The sequence below is a fragment of the Vitis riparia genome, chromosome 12 (assembly GCF_004353265.1).
Source record: "Vitis riparia cultivar Riparia Gloire de Montpellier isolate 1030 chromosome 12, EGFV_Vit.rip_1.0, whole genome shotgun sequence".
Lineage (NCBI taxonomy): Eukaryota > Viridiplantae > Streptophyta > Magnoliopsida > Vitales > Vitaceae > Vitis > Vitis riparia.
The window spans coordinates 1,111,037-1,131,092 of NC_048442.1; the positions used below are offsets into that span (position 1 = coordinate 1,111,037).

General features: G+C 33.1%; 2 protein-coding genes across 3 annotated transcripts; one reads left to right on the forward strand and one right to left on the reverse strand.

Annotated features, from left to right (window-relative positions):
* Nucleotides 1-2,361: 2,361 nt before the first annotated feature.
* On the reverse strand, nt 2,362-7,527 carry LOC117925889 (probable disease resistance protein At4g27220). Of its 2 annotated transcripts, none has more exons than XM_034845000.1 (4): nt 7,218-7,527; nt 7,001-7,102; nt 2,972-5,786; nt 2,362-2,700 (listed from the first exon to the last, which is right to left on the reverse strand). In XM_034845000.1, the coding sequence occupies exons 1-3, from the start codon at nt 7,409-7,411 to the stop codon at nt 3,086-3,088; spliced, it is 2,997 nt and encodes a 998-aa protein (XP_034700891.1). In that variant the 5' UTR covers nt 7,412-7,527; the 3' UTR covers nt 2,362-2,700; nt 2,972-3,085. The 2 variants fall into 2 exon arrangements, with proteins under 2 accessions (XP_034700891.1, XP_034700890.1); XM_034844999.1 differs by having other exon boundaries at nt 2,936-5,786.
* Nucleotides 7,528-13,667: 6,140 nt separating this feature from the next.
* LOC117926133 lies at nt 13,668-18,809 on the forward strand. Its single transcript, XM_034845209.1, has 3 exons — nt 13,668-14,308; nt 17,739-18,064; nt 18,154-18,809. The coding sequence occupies exons 1-3, from the start codon at nt 13,765-13,767 to the stop codon at nt 18,436-18,438; spliced, it is 1,155 nt and encodes a 384-aa protein (XP_034701100.1). The 5' UTR covers nt 13,668-13,764; the 3' UTR covers nt 18,439-18,809.
* The last annotated feature ends 1,247 nt before the right edge of the window (nt 18,810-20,056 follow it).

The window sequence follows — 20,056 nt, forward strand, 5'->3', positions numbered from 1 at the left end:
TAAAAATTACAACAAACAGGATCACAAGGATGAAAACAAGAAAGAAACAACAAAGACTAAGCTTAGATGTGAAGCATGGCGTTGCTAGGGTCCTCTTGGTGAAAGTTCACAATGTTTTTCATCGCCTATGCTTAAAAGCTAAAGTGATGTTAACCCTTATGCTTTAAAATATAAGGTTTGGAAGGTAGAAGAATGCAAAGATCAAGCAATCCTCTTGAGTGATGTTATTCATGGGCCCAATGAATATCCAAAGGATAGTTTTGAAGGTAATGAAATTTCTTTCTACTTTATGAGTGCCTGAAAAATTGATTTTGGTTAAAATCAGAAAAAAAAATAAAAAAAATCTAATGATTTTGTTGATTCATTTAATAATTAAATGTTTTACAATTAGTAAATTAGATTTGAAATCAAAATATACATTTTCCAAAAATAAAAATAAAAAATTGATTGTTTTAAATCATAGTGTGGAGAAAGTGTAAAAGTATGCTCTTGAAAATATGCATGGTTGATGTAGGGAAATCATCTTATAGAAATTTATTTGGTTCTAAATATTTTTAAACTCCTTTCATTAATGGATATGCACATGTTTATGTAAATATGTATATACATTTGTGTATGTGCATTTATATATGCCAAAAATCCTCGTGATAGGACCACATGAAGTCCTTTTCTCTTAAAGGTTGGACCACATGGCATGCATTCATTAGGATATATATATATATATATTAAAATCTTCTTTATTTATAGACTTCTAAAAATTGCAATTCTCTTATCTATCTATCTATCTATATATATATATATATATATATATTTAATTTTTTTTTGACCATTTTTCTAGTTCATAGATTCAAGTACAAGTTTAATCAAGCATCTTTTTATTTATTTATAGTTGTTGAAGAAAAGAAACAATCTTTTGAGATTCATCATAACCAATCTAGGATGAGAGATGATGGTTATGATTAGAAGAGTCTCAAGGTTGCAAGTAAGAAATAATGGTCATCTAAGCTTGAAAGTGAAGCATGACACTGTCTAGGTCCTCTTGGTAAGAGACCTGGGCCATTCTCATTGCCATTGTTGTGGCGTTGGAGTGAAATTAATGTAGGTGCTTCATAATATAAGGTTTGGAAGGTAGGACAAAGTGAAGAACATGCAATCCCTTTGAATGGTGCTATTTCTCAAATTTTACCTATGAAATTGGAGAAAAATTGAAATTCTTAATGGAAGGCTTGCTTGGATTTTGAAGATGATTGTTGAGATGCTATCGAAATCTGTATAGTGGTATTAGAGCATTTTGATACTAGACATATTTTTTGCCTATTGTTAGCTCAAACTAGTGAGATGATATTTGGTATAATTTTTTTTACCAAGTTTGAACACTTAGGCTTGGTTTTTAGAAATGTGAAGTTTTTATTTACTGTTTTTTTTTTTTTTTGGATCATTCTAAAGACAATCATGTTGAGTTTTCAATTTTTGAATTTAGATTTTCCCTTTTTTTTCCCTCTACTTTCCATTATTTTCTACCATTTTCTTGGTTACTAAACAAGGTGAATGATGACTAAGTTCTCCATTAGTGGCTAAACTCTTCTACATCAAAGGCATCCTCTAAAGTGAAGATCAAAGCTAAAGTTCATACATAAAACTTAGCAAGATTCGTGGATTTCTTCATCTTAAGTAAAAATTCTCAATAAATCCTTCTTGATAAGGCATAGGTGATGCTTGATGGATTCATCGAATGCTTGTTCAAGAGATAGTCTGATCATAGGTAAAACATGCATGTGTGTATGATAGCTTGCCACACATGTGAGCTTTCTCTTGCATTTTATTTTATTTTTTTTACTATTTATTTTTATGAAAATGGGTTATAAAGTAAGAGTGGATGTATCGAACCACTCAAATGAAGATAACATCAAAGTATTTGGTAGTCAAAGAAAATTGTACATGTTTATCATATGTTTATTGACTCCAAAGCATGAACTTAGTTACAAATTTCTGCTAACTCAATCATCAAACCTCCTTTAGATCTTTAATAGCTCCTCTAAGGCTATGTTTGGTTTTCAAAAATTTTAAGAAAAAATATAAGGGAAACTAAGAACATAGAAAGGAAAGAAAAAGTAAAAGAAAATAATAAAAAAAATTATCTTTAATCACAATTTTTCTCAGACCATTAACATTAGCAATCAACTACTTAGAATTTAGTACAAGCAAATCTTATATCTACCAAAAGCATATATATAAATTAGTTTTGATGTTGCTGCAACTGAACTGCTCCTTCCTCTAACCTACTCTGTCCCTCTTGAAAATTCAAATTTGATAAGTAATTCTTTGCTAAAGGCTCAAGCAGTTGCTGATCAGACCAAACAATAAGTACACATCAAACTGAAGGATGTGATTTTGAATATTGAATTCAAGAGCATACAGCAAGTTCACATCACCACTTATTCAAAGAGACTAGAAAAGTAAGGTTGGATAATCCAAAGAGTGTCTCTGTAAGGTTCTGAGTTTCCTTTTCTCCACAACCAAGCACAACATGAAATAACTAAACAAACAACAACCAATAAGACAGTCAGCCGCTGTCGGGAAATTAGCCATAATATGTAGCTCAAGCTTAACTAGTACAGAATAGGTAAAGCTAAGCAACTTGCTTCTGCTTTGAGCTTGTTCCATCCTCGACTGCTGGAGCCTTCAGGGACTCACCAGGACCTGTCCCTCATCAACAAGAAAAAAAACCAAAAATGAGAGAGCTGAATAAGAAACTTGGACGTAGATAATACAAATGTTGTGGGGAACTTCTGCTTCATTCAAATGTCTATGTAGGCATAGCTTATCCTGAAACTAAAGAAGTCATCTCAAAACAAAATAACCTGACCAAGTTTAAGTAAGATAAAATGGAGATCAATGTTTTATCTTTGAAGAAAAAAGGGAATGGAAAAACAACCTGACTGTTGAGAAGGCTCTGTTTCTTGCATCCTACCTTGAAGTTGATCATTGATTTCTGTTAACTGTGTGATGAAATCTGTGTCCCGTTCGATTGGAACAAAGATAGCATCCAGATTGGGTGGCAGACGCCATTTTGACTTGTTCCACTTCAATTCTCTCCACCATTCGCCTCTCCTATTATCACCTTCAAATCATTACTGTGAACTTCCGCTGGGGAAAGAGTTTTGAGGCTTGGACAATCATAGAAGCTCATCCATTCTAATATTGGTGAAATGTGTAGACCATTGGAAATGCTGACCAGTTTAGGCATGTAATGAAGTGATATCTTCCTCAACTTTGGGAATAAATACCTTGCCCTCCACAACATTGGTTCAGTAGCAGTAGGATCAGGAGTCACTACTATGCTTTCAATTTTGGGGCAATCTTCAACTACAAGCTCCTCTAACTCATAGAGATTAGGAAACAGATTCCAAGTAAAAATGGTAGTCAATTGGGGGCATGTATACAACACCAAAGCTTTTAGATGTGATAGGGAACCCAATATAAGTGGCCCCTTCCAAATGCTCCTTAAATTCTTCATATAATGAAGATTCAAGTACTCTAGTGATCCAAGTACACCATCTCCTCCATCATATGCATCTATAATGGTTTGAATCTTAGCACATTCACCTAGTACACAAAATTTTAGATTCCCCATATTTTTAATCCCAAACTCAGATAAACTTGTGGCAGTTAAATGGCGATCCAGGAACAATGCAGTAGCAAGCTGGAGTAGCTCCTTAATTTCAGTTGGGACACCTTCACCATTCACATATTTCAAGCATCTTTCTTGTTCTTCAAATTTAACTGCAGCTTCAAGTGGTAGTCGAGACATTATGCGCTTCATATGGTTACCAACAGTAAATCTAAAGTGCATTCCTGGGAGGTTTATTGATGATCCATCCATCAAGTTATTCAAAAGTGAAACTTCTGGAAAGTAAAGTTGAAGAGCCTCCAACCGGTTTAAGCTGCACACTTCCTCTACAATATCTTTCACATTGGCATTCCATTGCTTATCATCGGGATTCACATCTATGATTAATTCTTCCAATTGAGATAGATTGGACATCACACTCTGAGGAATTATTCTGTTTGAGTATTGGTTATCTTTTTTGTTGTCATTATCCCCATAAAACGACATTTTCAAGCAGGTTAAATTTGTCAATTTTCCAACATCCATAGGTAGCCTTATGATTTCAGTCCCCTCGAGATCAAGCACCTTAAGATTACTGAGTTCTCCGACTTCAGGTGGCAACTCCATGAAGAGTTTACAGCCTCTCAGAAAGAGTCTTTTCAGTTGCGACAACCCATAAAGAGATTGTGGTAAAGATCTTATTTTAGTATGGGACAAGTCTAGGATTTGGAGCATAGGCATACGTTGAAAGAACAATGGAGGAATAACTCGCAAAAAAGGGTTCTTTTGTAAGAACAATGCACAGAGTTGGAGACAATTTGGACCCCTTGGCAGCTCAGAAAATTTATTATTCATCAAATGGATTTCCGTGGCTTCCTCCCATGCCTCATCTGTTGGTGCCTTAGCAAGACCCTTTCCGCCTTGCAAAAGAAATTGTGAATTTACTAACACCTCACGGATTTCATCTCGCATTCGGACGGAATATCCATTCTGAGAACTCTCTAACAAGAAGGCACTGACAAGGCCTCGAACAATCTTTTTTCCTTCGTCAAATGTGCTGATTAACGCATGTCTGATCCACTCCTGAATCAAATCTAATTTGTTCGCCCCTTCCCTCTCCATGTAAAATGCACAGTATTTTACACATTCATGTGCTGAACCTGAACGCCGCCCCATAATGAATGCTAATGCATTATACAAAACTCTATCTTTCATCTGAGATCTATGCGGCAAGCTTAGCAAATAAGATGCATGTTCCCAGGTGCTAACGTTGAAGACCATATTCAAAGCTCTTGCCATTAGAACAACAGCAAGTAAATGGCCAGAACACTTTTGAACCACATCCGTGGCTCTGTGTTGGAAACCTGAAGAATGCACAATGTTGCCAACATTCCTACAAAATAATTCCCAGGATAACAGATGATCATCCAACCTGATTTCTCGATCCACTGCCATTCTTTGACAAACTTTCTGGGATCTAGTCGCACAAACTATTTTTTGAATGTTCTCTGAGTTCCACCACTCACTCCCCACTTCATACAGATTGATCATTTCATTTATGTCATCCAGAAAGATTAAGAAGCTTGTGGTTTTCAAGAATTTATTTAATATGTGTATGTTCAATGAGAAGCCTAATTGTGTTGCGATATTCTCTTCAATACCTCTGATATTCGGATATAATGAGGCATCAACCTGAATCACGATATCAAATCTTTGCTGTATCTGTGGTAGATCTTTCACTGCTGATGTTACTCTTATACCATTTCTTCCTGAAATCCTAATCCTCAGGACCTCAGGATTTTCTATTTCTTCTAGAATTTGGCGAGTAGCAAAATTAACAGCCAAATTACGTACTTTTTCATCAGGCTGTGTTGCTGGCCAAGTTTTCTTACACATCTTCTTAATGATCAGTGGTGGAACATAAGCTTCAATATCATCGAACATGTGATCCAGCAGTGCATCGATTTCAAATATGTCTGAATCTAAAACCTTATTTTTCTTGCTTGAAAATGTTTTCCATTCCCTCACTATGTGATTCATCTTCAAAACATCCCGAACCCAGTTCTTGTGTCTCTCTTTGTTCATGGAATTCATAGGAGGATATGATAAGATAAGACACACAATATCTTTCTTTCTGTTCAACTCCTCGACTTCCTTACGCAGGGGGTGGAGGTATCTACAGAAATGATAAGGAAACAAAATAAAACCATTAGGATGAGCTCAGAAGGGAATTTCAGAGGATTATGCTAGTTGAATTCTTCGCAAGTCCCACAATGGCGTTTGTCTTTGACAATATCAAACCAATTTGTGTGTTAAAGTGATTCTAAAATGAAGTTGGTAACATAACTTTTTTTTTTTTTTGTGTTAAAAAGTTTTCAAAGATAGATTTTTTTGGGGGTGACACATGTAGTACGCAACTAAAGTTCATTCGAATCTTCTGAAGGCATAATCTGGAGAGTCCCAAGTGTCCTAGACAATGGTTTTGGTGGTCCTGGCTCTAAAATGGACCTGTATATATATAGAGAAAGAAATTTCCTGGTTGCTGCACTCATCTATGACAAATTGAATCCTTTGGTTTCTCACTAAATAGCTAGTGAGATCTAATTGAGCTTGTATCAGAGTGAATTTCACCTCCTTTTTTATGATTCAAAAAACCCTAGTCTTTCCTTTTATTGATTTCCTTTTGAGTTCGATTCAATTTGTCTACTACAAGTTTTTTCTGTTCATAGGTTATAATCCGCAATTTATTTGATCCCTTATTCACATTCTCTTTCTTCATTTTTTATTTTCTTTCTTTTCTTTTCTTTCACCCATTTCATTATCAAGTCATTTATTCCTACAAAATAAATGAATAAGGAAATTCTCATAACCATTGGTCTCTATTTATGAACATCTGTACCCATTGGTTCACACTTACAAATATTAGAGTGCGTTTGAGAGTGCTTTTAAAAAGCGTTTCTAGTATTTTTAACACTTAAATGATAAAAAATTTCAAATGTTAGAAATATTAAAAACATTTTTTAGAATAATTGTCAAAGGGGCTCTTAGAGTGTATTTGACAATGATTTTATAAAGTATTTTTAATCTTTCTAACACTTGAAAATTTTTATCTTTAAGGTATGAAAAATGTTAAAAACACTTTCTAAAATTATTACAAAATGTTCTCTTAGTGACTTTCAGTTCATTTTTAATAACACTCATACTTAGACTCACTTTGACAACCACCCATACCCATATATGCATGCTATGTCCATCTTTGCTCCAATTCGAGGGAGACCCAAGTCAATCAAATGGATCATTTTGAAATATTTATTAGTCATCATCACTTGTGATGGTCCCCTAGCATTACTACACCACATGGATCTAACAGTTTATGATCAAAATACATACATGCTCTGCACCGGCAGACTAGGACGCCTTTGCTCAAGCTGCTTCAGGCGAGGCTCTTGCTGCTTATATAAACTTTTCAGAGTGATTTCGCCTTTTTCCATTCTGATCAGTCCAGCGGAATCCAAATTCAGATAAATTAGATCCATGACCAAAAATCGAAGGTCCTAATAATAATCGTGATACTATGAAGTAACACATGAGGGAAGACTGCACTTACGCTTTGGGGTATGTTGGAGAAGAGCGCCATTTTCGGAAGATGAAATTACTCTTTTCGGCTTCCGCATTGAGTTCCACAGGCTTGGCCTTCGAATCAGTGGCTTTCGACTCTGCCACACCAGAATTCCCAGTATCCGCAGCACTGGAATCAGCATTCTCTGCGGAGTCTTGTGTCTTTCTCCTCTTGGGATCCATCCCTCACTAGCACCGGAAGGGATGACCGATGGGGGGTGGGGTTACTACTTTCTCTCAGACCATTGAATTACCCCTTTGGCTTCCACCTACTTTTGATCTCGAACTTCCGACTTTGGCCTTCTTGTACTATTCCCATTTTGAATGCTCCATTCTCAGTCAATGCTACCGACTATGTACAATACCACCTCCACTGTATATTTTCCTACTGATCCTACCAACCAGTCCCATTTTCCTCATTTATCCTACCAACCAGTCCCACAAGCAAGCTGTACATCCATTCTAGCTGACTCTACATCCCGGGATTCCCGTGATCACCAAAGTCTCCCATTCTATCAGTCACTCCGTGTCATACTCACCTACTGACTCCACCTCTCCATTCACATCATCTTCATCCCGTGAATTTCTCCCCTCAACCGCTAATGAAACCGTTGGAAAGTGTACCCAATTCCTAATAAAATAATAATTATAGATTCTTTTTTATAGAGAATATTTATATAAAATATTTCTTATAATCATGTCATTGTAATATTAGATTTCTTTATAAAATAAAGAAAATTATTAAGAACATCTCTATAAATATTTTAGGTTATTAGAAAAAAAGTTAATAAGATAAAAAATGTGTTTGTAAAGACTATACAAAATAGATAGAGATGTGAGGACACTCAGGAGATACCTTGGGGAGTGAGGGGGCTCGTGGATAAGGGTGTGGGTGAAAGATGTGGAAAAACATGGGATGTTTTGAGAACCCAATAATTATATTTGATTATGCCCTCAGTAATACTCTATAGTATATTAAAATGATTTTATCTCATTTGTGGATGTAGGTATGATGGGCCAAACCATATTAAAACCTCGTGTACCTTTATGTAATTGTTTTATCTTCGTGTTTTTGAATTAATATTGTTTACATTAAAGCTTCCATTGATACAACAGAAGCACTACGAAGCTCCATCCCAAGAAGTGAACCCTCCATCGTTGCTCTCCTTTCTATCACCAACCCACTTCTCTACCATCCCATGCAAACTCAATTAAAAAAATAACATCCTTAAACCCAAGAAATAATATTTTAACCTCATTGCCACCAAACATCCTTTCCCTTCGGCCTTGAACCCACTACTTCAACCCAAGTCTTAGACAAAACAAATGAAGAGATGCCATGAGTAAGAAGTTTAGGCTTTTGTCTCAAATAATATTTGGGAGTTGGTCCCTCATGAACCTTGACAAAATATTATTGATTGTAAATGGGTGTTTAGGATAAAGCGTAATCTTGATGGTAGCATTGCTTGATGTAAGGCTGGCCTTGTGACTAAGGGATTTCATCAATGACTTAGCCTTGATTATCATGAGACATTTGGTCCTATGGTCAAGCCTACAACCATTCAAACTGCTCTCTCTATTACTCTATCTTGTGGATGGCAAGTGCATCAACTAGATGTTAAACAACACATTCCTCCATAGACATCTCCATGAAGAAGTTTTTATGTCATAACCACCTAGCTTCCTCGAAAAGCCCCTCATATTTATGGTTTGCACAAATCCAACTACGACCTAAAACAAGCACCTTGGGCTTGGTTCATCGAGCTTAAGACCTTTATTCTATCTTTAGGCTTTCTGAACTCTTACTTCAATTCTTCTCTGTTTATTCAATCTCACAACTCCATTTTCTATTGCTCTATCTCGTGGATGGCAAGTGCATAAACTAGATGTTGAACACCTCCATAGGCATCTCCATGAAGAAGCTTTTATGTCATAACCACCTAACTTCCTCAAGGAGTCCATCATGTTTGTAGTTTGCACAAATCCAACTATGGTTTGAAGCAAGCACCTTGGGCTTGGTTCATTGATCTTAACACTTTTGTTATATCTTTAGGCTTTTTGAACTCTTGTGTCGATTCTTCTATGTTTATTCATTCTCGCAACTTGATCCATTCTTGTTTACTTTTTACTGTATGTGGATGACTTATGAATTATAGGAAACTTCTTATTGTTTATTTGCCATATTATTACCATCCTTTCCAATTGGTTCTCAATCAAAGACCTTGGGCATCTTCATTTTTTCTTGGGTGTGGAGGTCACTCCCTCAGCAAATGGACTATTCATATCTCAACCAAAATATGATCGAGACTTCCTTGTTAGATTTCATATGGAAGGTATCAAATCTCCTATCACTCCACTTAGTTGTACTACTTAGCTTATTCATAATGATGGATCTCCACAAGTTGAGGCCTCTTCGTACCACAATCTAATTGGAAGCCTATAATATTTCTCCATATCTTAATCTGATATGGCTTGTGTTGTAAACAAACTGGCTTAATACATGCATGCTCCAAGTTAAACTCATTGAATTGCAGCCAAATGTCTCCTGCAGTACCTCAAAAACAACTTGGACTATGTTCTTTTTCTTCATTGTTCACAATCATTAAACTTAATTGCCTACTCATATGCTAATTGGGTAGGCAGTTGTGCTGATTGCACTTCCATTTTAGTGAATGTTCTTTTTCTTGGAGGCAATGCAATTTTTTGGCACTTTAAAAAGTAAAGAACCATTGCTCGCTCTTCTATTAAAGCCAAGTATCATTCTATTGCTTAGGTGGCGAATGAAATAACTTAGGTCACTAATCTTCTTTTTGAGTTGCATATTTCTCTTCCTAAGCCACCACATCTACTTTTGGACAACATTGGTGTTACGTGTATGTGTGCAGATATAGTACGTATTTCATTTAAAAATGAAACATATTGCTCTTGACTACCATTTCATGCTGAAAAAGTAATTATAGACTCTCTTCAAGTTGCTCAAATGTCAACCCAAAATTAACTTGTTGATATTCACCAAACTGTTGCTCAAATCTCGCTTTTATTCTTTCGGTCCAAGATTGGTGTTTCTAATGGAAGCACCATCTTGTGAGAGGTTATCTTCATCTTGAGCCTTAATGAATAATAGTAAGGTAAGACCTTATTGGATCATAGCCATATTGATGAAAAAGGCATTGCTTCTTACCCATTGAAAATCTCTAGTCTTTAAAAAACAAATAAAATGAATTTTGCTAATTAACCACATTTTATGACTATGATATTCATAGAGCACTTATTCAATTATAGACATGATGCATTCGTTGCTATTAAGACAATGAAGATTTTGATGACTAGGAAGATTTTGAAGGGGACCACCTAACAAACCTATACTCTAATGAAAAATTAAACAAGATTTCTTAAAAAGAGATGAAAATTCCTTGCAAAAGCTAAATAAAATTTCTTACAAAAGCTGAAAGATCCCTTATAAAAGTTGAATTCTCTATGAAAGTTGAATAAGATTCCTTGCAAAAGTTGAATAAGATTACCTGAAAGAGCTTAATAAAATTCCCTGCAAAACTTGAACAAAATTTTCTGAAAAAGCTTAACAAGATTCATGGTAAAACCTGAACAAGATTCTAAAAAAGGGTTGATCCTATAAAAGCTGAAGAAGTCTTTTGCAAAATTAAAATTGTGACTAATAAAGATGGTAAGTAATTATTAGGAGGTTTGAGTTCTAGCACGGACTCCCCTATAGGAGGAGTTATTAAAAGACTAAGAAGGTAGAATTTGAGTCATCTATTAACAAAAGTGTTCTGCATGTTTTTCTTTAATTAGTTTATGCTTATTTATTTATTTATTTATTTTTAGTTTATAATCTAGTTCATAATCTTGGAAGCAACTTTAGCAATTTAGACTCATACTCCCATGGATCGATTTGATGTTAGTCTTCAAATAAATCTATGTGAAATGAAGCCTTATTTTTCTCCTAAAAAGCAAGAGCCATTAGGACCTCAATATATTGACTTAAATAAAAATTACAACAAATAGGATCATAAGGATGAAAATAAGAAAGAAACAACAAAGATTGGGCCTAGATGTGAAGCACGGCAGTGCCAGGGTCCTCTTGGTGAAAGTGCAAGGCCTTTTTCATTGCCTATGCTTAAAAGTTGGAGCGATGTTAACCTTATGCTTTAAAATATAAGGTTTGGAAGGTAGAAGAATGCAAAGATCAAGCAATCTACTTGAGCGATGTTATTCATGGGCCTAAGGAATATCCAAAGGATAATTTTGAAGGTAATGAAATTTATTTCTACTTTATGAGTGTTTGAAAAATTGATTTTGGTTAAAATTAGAAAAAAAAAATGTAATGATTCTGTTGATACATTTGTTGATTAAATGTTTTATAATTAGTAAATTAGATTTTCCATCAAAATATGCATTTTGCAAAAAAATAAAAATAAAAATGATTGTTTTAAATCATAATATGAAGAAAGTGTAAAAGTATACTCTTGAAAATATGAATGGGTGATATAGGAAGTCATCTTATAGAAATTTATTTGGTTCTAAATATTTTTAAACTCCTTTCATTGAATATGCACATTACTACAAGAAATTTCACCTTCAGCCACAAATTTTTTGGCCATGAATATAATTTGATCTCTTAAGATGATATTGGGAGACAAATTTGAGTTTGTTACGAAAATTTATGTTTAAAGTTTTAATTGAATGTGAAATGAGGCCAAATTATTTGTGATGACATCATAATTTTTAACAATAAAATATTTTATGGTGTAAAATATATTGGGAGACAAAAACCTAGTGTCGTCCCAAAAGGTAAATTATGAGTAACAAAATTATGTTGTTGTAAATAGTTTTGGAGAGAAAAATCTTAACAATGGGAGACAAAAATATTGTCCTAATACCAGTAGATGAAGGAACAAAGAAAAGTATTAGGCATGAAATTGTTTTATTGTAAAAACTCAATATTGGAGACAAAACTATTTCATCCCCATTAAAATGCATTTTCCATTTTCAAAATGAATTTATCATTTTTAAATTTATTTATACTATTGAATACTTAACATGATTTATTTGTTTTTTTTAGAAAGTTTCATGATACTTTAATATTCATGAAACAACACAATTATTATTAAAGAAAGTAAATATTATTTATAAATAATGTGATATTGTCATTATTATAATATTAATATAAATATAAATATATATAGTATTAAAATTTAAATAAAATAATGACAATAGTATTATATTTAAATTTTAATATATATATATATATATATATATATTAGAATCAAGAATGAAATTATCGGTAATTACGGAAATATTAGTATTTCCATTTTACGAATATATCGGAAATTATCGGTAATTACGGAAATATTAGTATTTCCATTTTACGGATATATCGGAAATATTAGATGATATTTTTTGAAAATTATTTAAAATTCATAGGAATGCTTGAAAAAACTAAAAAAAAAAGATAAAATAAGCAATAATACACATTTTAAAGTTATTTTGTAAGTATAATTGACATAGATATGATAAAAAAGAAAAACATCGGTACATTGAGATATGTTGGTAGATTCGATATTTGAATTTTAAGAATTATAAATATGAATTTTGAAAGTGTATAAAGTTAAAATTGAATTAAGAAATATGTAATTTATTGAATAAAAATAATTTATATATAAATATAATACATATCACATTGCAATAGTCTTTGATATCAAAATGAAGATCAATGTGGTTTCATCATATTTTTAAATAAAGGGAACTCATCTTGTTGAAGACAGTGTTTATTTAAAAATTTTTAAAATACTTTTATTAAAACATGTTTTATTACATTTTAAATGAAAAATTAAATTAATTTATATAAATATTTTATATGAGATTTAATTTCTAAAATTTTATTAAAAATATGTGGTACCAATTTTTTCTATTAATATTAATTTATTTAAATAATTAAAATTATTAATAATTTATCGTATTAAATTAATTTTAATTTAATTTAAATGGTAGTGATTTAATCAAAATAAAGATGGATAATTAATAATTATTTATATAGAGAGAGGAAAATTGTTATCATAATTTGTTCTTTTTTTTTTTCTCTATAGCTAAAAATCAAAAGGCCACCCATTTCTCACACTCGGGCATCAAGAAGCCCTTTCTGAAGCTGCCCTCCAGACGAGAGAATCCCTAGAAAGGCCCTGTTTTCCTCTGCCACTCTCAATCCTCGCTGGTACTAATCTAATCATGTTATTATTTTATTTTTTTGCAACCCCCGATTGATTCCCAAGAAAATCCATCCCCCATTTGATTTCCGGGAAAATTCATCCTCGTTTGATTTCCGAGAAAATCCATGCAAAACTCCCAAGGAAAACCAAAAAAATTGCTTTTTTTTTTTTGTTGGCTCCCTGTGTTGTCTGGATCTGTTCTAGGGTCTCTTTGCTTTTGTGCCATTGGATTTAAATTTCACGAACCCTAAATCCACGATTTTTGAGCCAGGCTGAAAAACACAACCTTTGCCCCAGAAACCGATCGATCCAATGGCATCGAGGGCTCTGCAAATAGCACCCAGAAACCTAAGCCGAAAACCTAGCTTCATCCACCGCGTCTTCTCGTCTTCCTCAACCTCCAATGATGCCGACAACAACAACTCTAAGCTAGCCTCACCACCATCCCCTATTTCCTTTCAAGAACTCGAAGTTTCCCCCGAGGGGAAGCTCTCTTTCGACGCTATTCGGGAGAGCTTGAATCAGCGGGAGAGGAGCTTTAAGCAGCAGGAGACCAAGGAGAGGCTCTCTTTCGACGCTATTCGGGAGCGCTTTAAGCAGCAGGAGATCAAGGATAGGCTCTCTTTCGACGCTCTTCGGAAGCGCTTGAAGCAGCTGCAGTCTTCATCCTCGACTGAGGGCGGCCAGACCAAGGGGAAAACAGAGGTGCCGTCATTGTCAGCTTCGAAGGATAGTTTGAGGCTCAGGCCGGTGGATTCCGATGATGCTTTGCCCATGTCGGTGTTTGGTAAGGATATGAGGGATAGTTTGGTGCGGTCGAAGATATCAGAAGATGAGAAGGCCAAGAAGTTCTCCAGTGAGTCTTAGCTTAAGTGATTGCTTCTTACTTGTTAGTTTTTCCTATGTTTTCCTCACTTGAACTACTACTAGCTATCATATGAATTATTAAGTGGACAGGAGTCTGAATGGTCTTTATCTTAGTACTGCAGTATGAGTTCCCTTTAGAGCAGTATCTAAGTTATGAAAATATTAGTTTGTTGTGGTTTCCTTGATGTTTTGACTTTTTGATTCTACCATGTGTGAAATTTTTTTATCAGTGTTGATTTCCAAATAGATGGCAAGAGTATCGTAAGTGTAATTGGTGCTCTTTTCATTTTTGGAGATAACCTGTTGGTGGGGTTTTAAGCATCTTGTGTGTTTGAATGAATCCTTGTTCTTAGCGGGTTTCACAATATTTATGGAAGTGTTGAGTTGAAGTGCTTTCTTCAGCTTGGGCTTGGATATATCACATTGATATTTTTAGGATTTAAAGCATATCAGCTTTCAAGTTGAAGTTCTAGTCCCAAGGCATTTTAACTTATTTGTTGTAAACATTTTAAAACCTACTTTCATATATAGGTGCAAATTTATGAATAGGAACTAACAAGTTTGATCAAGTTTACTTTGTATCCTTAAAGACTAAAGCTACCAATCATTTGGGTGAACGATTTTTTATCTCTACTAAGCCACCTACTTCTCTCACTCGGGCATCAAGAAGCCGTTTTTTGAAGTTGCCCTCCAGATGAGAGAATCCCTAAAAAGGCCCTATTTTCCTCTGCCTCTCTCAATCCTCGTAGGTACTAATCTAATCATGTTATTATTTTTTATTTTTTTGCAACCCCCGTTTGATTCCCAAGAAAATCTATACCCCATTTGATTTCCGGGAAAATTCATCCTGGTTTGATTTCCGAGAAAATCCATGCAAAACCCCAAAGGAAAACCAAAAAAATTGTTTTTTTTTTTTTGCTCCTTGTGTTTTCTGGATTTGGTCTAGGGGTCGCTTTGCTTTTGTGCCATTGGATTTAAATTTTATGGACCCTAAATCCATGATTTTTGAGCTAGGCTAAAAAGCACAACCTTTGCCTGCAAATCATGATCAGATTACCAAATAACATCTTATGTTTTACATTTGCAATCTCGAAGCCCTTGAGTCCTGGGAGGTCATTGATTTGGATGAGAGCATAAGCAGATTGATTTAGCTTCCCAACATCTACCTTCACTATCAAGTTGACATTATTATGTGGTTTACTATTATATGTTAGTCATTTTTATTTTAGATAATATTCAAATAGCATAGAGAATGTTATTTGCGAGTATGGTGTGCATTGATAAAACAAATGTTTTGTTATTACTTATTTTCTATAGGTTATTGTATTTTTACATTATTAAATTCTTCATTTTGTATAATATCATCTTATATTTGAAAATGTTGAATATCATATAGGTTTATAAATGTTTCAATAGGATTATCTAAAAGTTTAAAAATTAATAATAATATTATATTTAGGGAGGAAATTATTTCATCCTCAAATTAGTATAAATAAGAAATTTGTTTCATTATTTCATATCCTAATATGAATAAAAACATTTAGAGATAAACCTATTTCATTGCCTAAACATGATTAGTTTTAAAGATAAAATAATGTTGTCTCCAATTGTAATGAAAACATTTAGACAAGATTTATTTGTTATTGAAACTATGTGTCAATATTTTGAAACGAAAACATATCCTCCCTAAATGTAAGTGGAAATATTTTGAGATAAAATTAGTTTGTTGTAGAAACTCTGTATTAACATGATGAAGATGAAAATATTTCATCTCCTAATGTATAAAGTAACACTTAGAGATGAAGTAATTTCGTTGTCTAATGAAATCTTATGTCACTAAATAGTATATTAGATATTTGAAAATTTAATTTCTAACAAAACATCTTACTTTACGCCACAAAAAACTCTTGTTGCCAAATAGTTTTGGCCATGAGATTTCATTTCATCATAGATACGTTTTCCTAACAAAATGTAATTATTCGTCTCAAAAACTATAGGGTGACACGGTTGTGGAGACAATTGTCTAGACGAAATTTTTTGTCAAGAAAGCCTTTTGGCCACAAAAGAAATATTGTGAGAGACAAAGAATTTTATCCCTGATCATGTAATTTGTTGTAGATATATGTAAATATGTGTATACATTTGTGTATGTGCATTTATATCTGCCAAAATCCTCGTGATAGGACCACATGAAGTCTTTTTCTCTTAGACATTGGACCACATGGCATGCATTAGAATATATATATATTTTAAAAATTTTCTTTATTTATAAATGCTTAAAATTTGAAATTCTCTTATATATATATTTTCTAATTTGATTTTGACCATTTTTCTAGTTCATAGATTCAAGTACAAGTTTAATCAAGCATCTTTTTATTTATTTGTAGTTGTTGAAGAAAAGAACCAATCTTTTGAGATTTGTCATAACCAATCTAAGATGAGAGATGATAGTTATGATGAAAAGAGTCTCAAGGTTACAAGTAAGAAACAAAGGTCATCTAAGCTTGAAAGTGAAGTGTGGCACTATCTAGATCCTCTTGGTGAGAGACCTGGGTTGTTTCATTGCCATTGTTGAGAAGTTGGAGTGAAATTAATGCAGGTGCTTCAAAATATAAGGTTTGGAAGGTAGGACAAAGTGAAGAACATGCTAACAGGTGATTAATTTATTGTAAGTTTACATTAATAATGATACAATGAAGAAGGGACTAATTAGTATTTTTTAGCTAACTATAAGGACCAATTGATAATTCAATTAATTTGAGGGAGTACTTAAAAAGTTGGACTAAGTAGTTAATTAATCAGTTCTTAACTAGTAAAAGGACTTATTGGTTGTCAACTCTATACATATGAATATCATGGGTTTAGGATTCACAATAAGAATCTGTTTGAGACAAGATTAGCAAACCTGAACGAAGGTTAATATTAGTCCTTTAGTGTGAAAATTTTGGCTCCAAACTAGTTTAGCTTTAGCTTTTCCCCTTCAATTTCTCCCCCTTAGACAGTCAGTTCCTGCTCCTTTGAACAAGACTAGAATTGCTTTAGGTCATTTCACATGGGCATAATTTAGTGAAGGTATATGAACACTTGCATTGAACTTTGATTGTAAGACATTTTTCCATGAAATTTGCTTTCATACTAAGCATTGGTTCTGATGCCAATATACTAGACAGTTGATTCTTGCAATTTTTTTTTCCTAGAGATCAATTTTTAATGTTTATAAGATGAAATCATTCTTGGCATAATTTGGGTTTTAATGTTTCTTGTGCTAGATGAATTCATTCTCTACATAAAATGGTTACATGTAAATTGATTGATATTTGTTGTCTACTCTTCCATCATCCAAACTATATATTTATTGTCTCTAATTGAAAATTGAAAATTGAAAATTAATCATTAATGTTGGTTGGTTTTTTGTACAGGAATGAGTCAAAATGTTGAGATTAGTAGGGCAAATTTGACTGACCCCATCCAAAGAAAACACTTTATTGATCTTTGTCTTCAAGAGGCAAACAAAGGCTTTAGATCAAGTGGAGGTTTAAAGTCTAGTGCTTGGCCTCGAATTGCTGAAGAGTTGGAGAAGTTACTTGGAAAACGTTTTGCTTCAAAACAACTTAAGAATGAGTGGGATTATATGAAAAGACAATATCTCATTTGGAGTAAAATGATGACTATGACAGGACATGGTTACAACTCTGTAACCAAAACTTTTGATTGGCTAGCTGAAAAATGGGAAGAATATCTACAGGTAGTTATTTTATGGATTTGAGTGAATTTTAAAATTAATTGTCTTATATATGTATGCATGACTAATTTGTTGTTTATCTTGTAAAATAGAAATATCCAGAAGCTAAACAATTCCGTTTTAAACCATTAGCAAATATGGAAGAATTAGAGGCATTGTTTGGAGGAGTGTTAGCTATTGGGTCTAAAAATTGGAGCTCTGGAGGAGTGATAGCTTCTGGGGTTGAGGAATCATCAACACATTCTACATCTATGGCTAGCGAAACTTCAATTAGTTTAGAAGAAGATGAGAATTTGCCAAGAAATACGAATGATGAAGTAGAAGGTTCTAAGAAAAACAGAAGAAAGGAAAGAAAGAGCAAAATCAAGAAGAAATGAATAGAATAATAAATGTGTTGGAGAATTTTGAAGGACCCTCAGTCAAAGAATGCATGAAGATTTTGAAGAAGCTCTTGACTTATGAGGATCCATTATACTATGTAGCAATTAATGGATTTTGCAAGAAGAAAGAGTATAGAGAGGTGTGGGTGGAGATGGAAAGTGATGAAGAGCGAATGGGATGGATTCAAAGCTTGCGAAAATAACGTTTTAAATATTTGTTTTAGATTTATGGAATACATTAGGTATATGACTTATATGATGATTTAAATTTGGTACATTTGATTTGTTTGTTTTGAATATTTGATACATTTAAACTTTTCCAATTATAAGACTTTCTCTCTACATTTTATAGATATTTGTTACTCATACATTGTTATAACTATTTGATTATATTGCTATGCATTTATTTCATAACTATTGTTTTTTTATAATAAATATTCTTATCACTCAAATAGTTCAAGTTCATCATCATCAAGTGAAGATGAAGATACAAAGTTAGAAGTGACAAGAGTTTTAAAAAAAAGATTGGTTGTATTGTTGCTCCAATTATTAAGTGACTCATCCATTAATAAGGAACGAGTCTCTATATCATCATTTACAGGTTCACTTTTCATTCAAGAGCTTTTAGATGGTTCATCTAGCATATGTTATGAACTAATGCGGATGGAAAAACATGAATTTATTTATCTATGTCACATGTTTCGAGAAAAAAGATGGCTTGTTGATAGTAAACATTTGAATGTTGAAGAGAAAATGACCATGTTTATTATGACTATTAGTCATAATATTCGGAATCAGATGATTAAGAATAGATTCCAACATTCAAATCAAACAATTCACAAATACTTCCATGAGGTTTTAGTGATCATGGTGAATTTCTCAAAAGAGATTATTACTCCTCCATCATTCAATGATAGTTCAAATGGTATCTCCAATCGCCGGCTAAGACAAATTTTTAAGGTATATTATTTTTTATTTCTCATTATTCATATTATATTTATATTATTCTCATATAAAAATAATTATTTATATTTTAAAGAATTATTACCATGTAGGATGTTGTTGGTGCAATTGTTGAAACTCTTATCCATGCATGCATTTCTACTAATCAACAAGTACCTTATCGAGGTCGTGAGAGAGGAGAATGTTTTCGGAATGTTATGGCAGTTTGTGATTTTGACATGATATTTAAGTTTGTTGTTGTTGGATGGGAAGAGACAACTCATGATTCAAGAATCTTGACAGAAACTATTCGTAACCCACAACATAATTTTCCAATGCCCCCATCAGGTAAATATTTTATTTTCATTTTATTTAATATAATTTGTATTTATTCATTATAATAATAAACTCAATTCTTTTTTTTTTTTTTTTAGAAAAATATTATTTAGTAGATGCAGCATACACACACACTCGAGGTTTTATGGCACTATATTGTAATGTGCGCTATTGGTTGAATGATTTTCGTAGTGGTGGTAAAGGTATAGGAAAAGAGGAGATATTCAATTAATGCCATGCAAGATTAAAAAATATCATTGAACGTGCTTTGGGTGTTGTTAAGGCGCGTTTCCCAATATTGAAGAGAATGACACCTTATTCGTTTACTACTCAAACA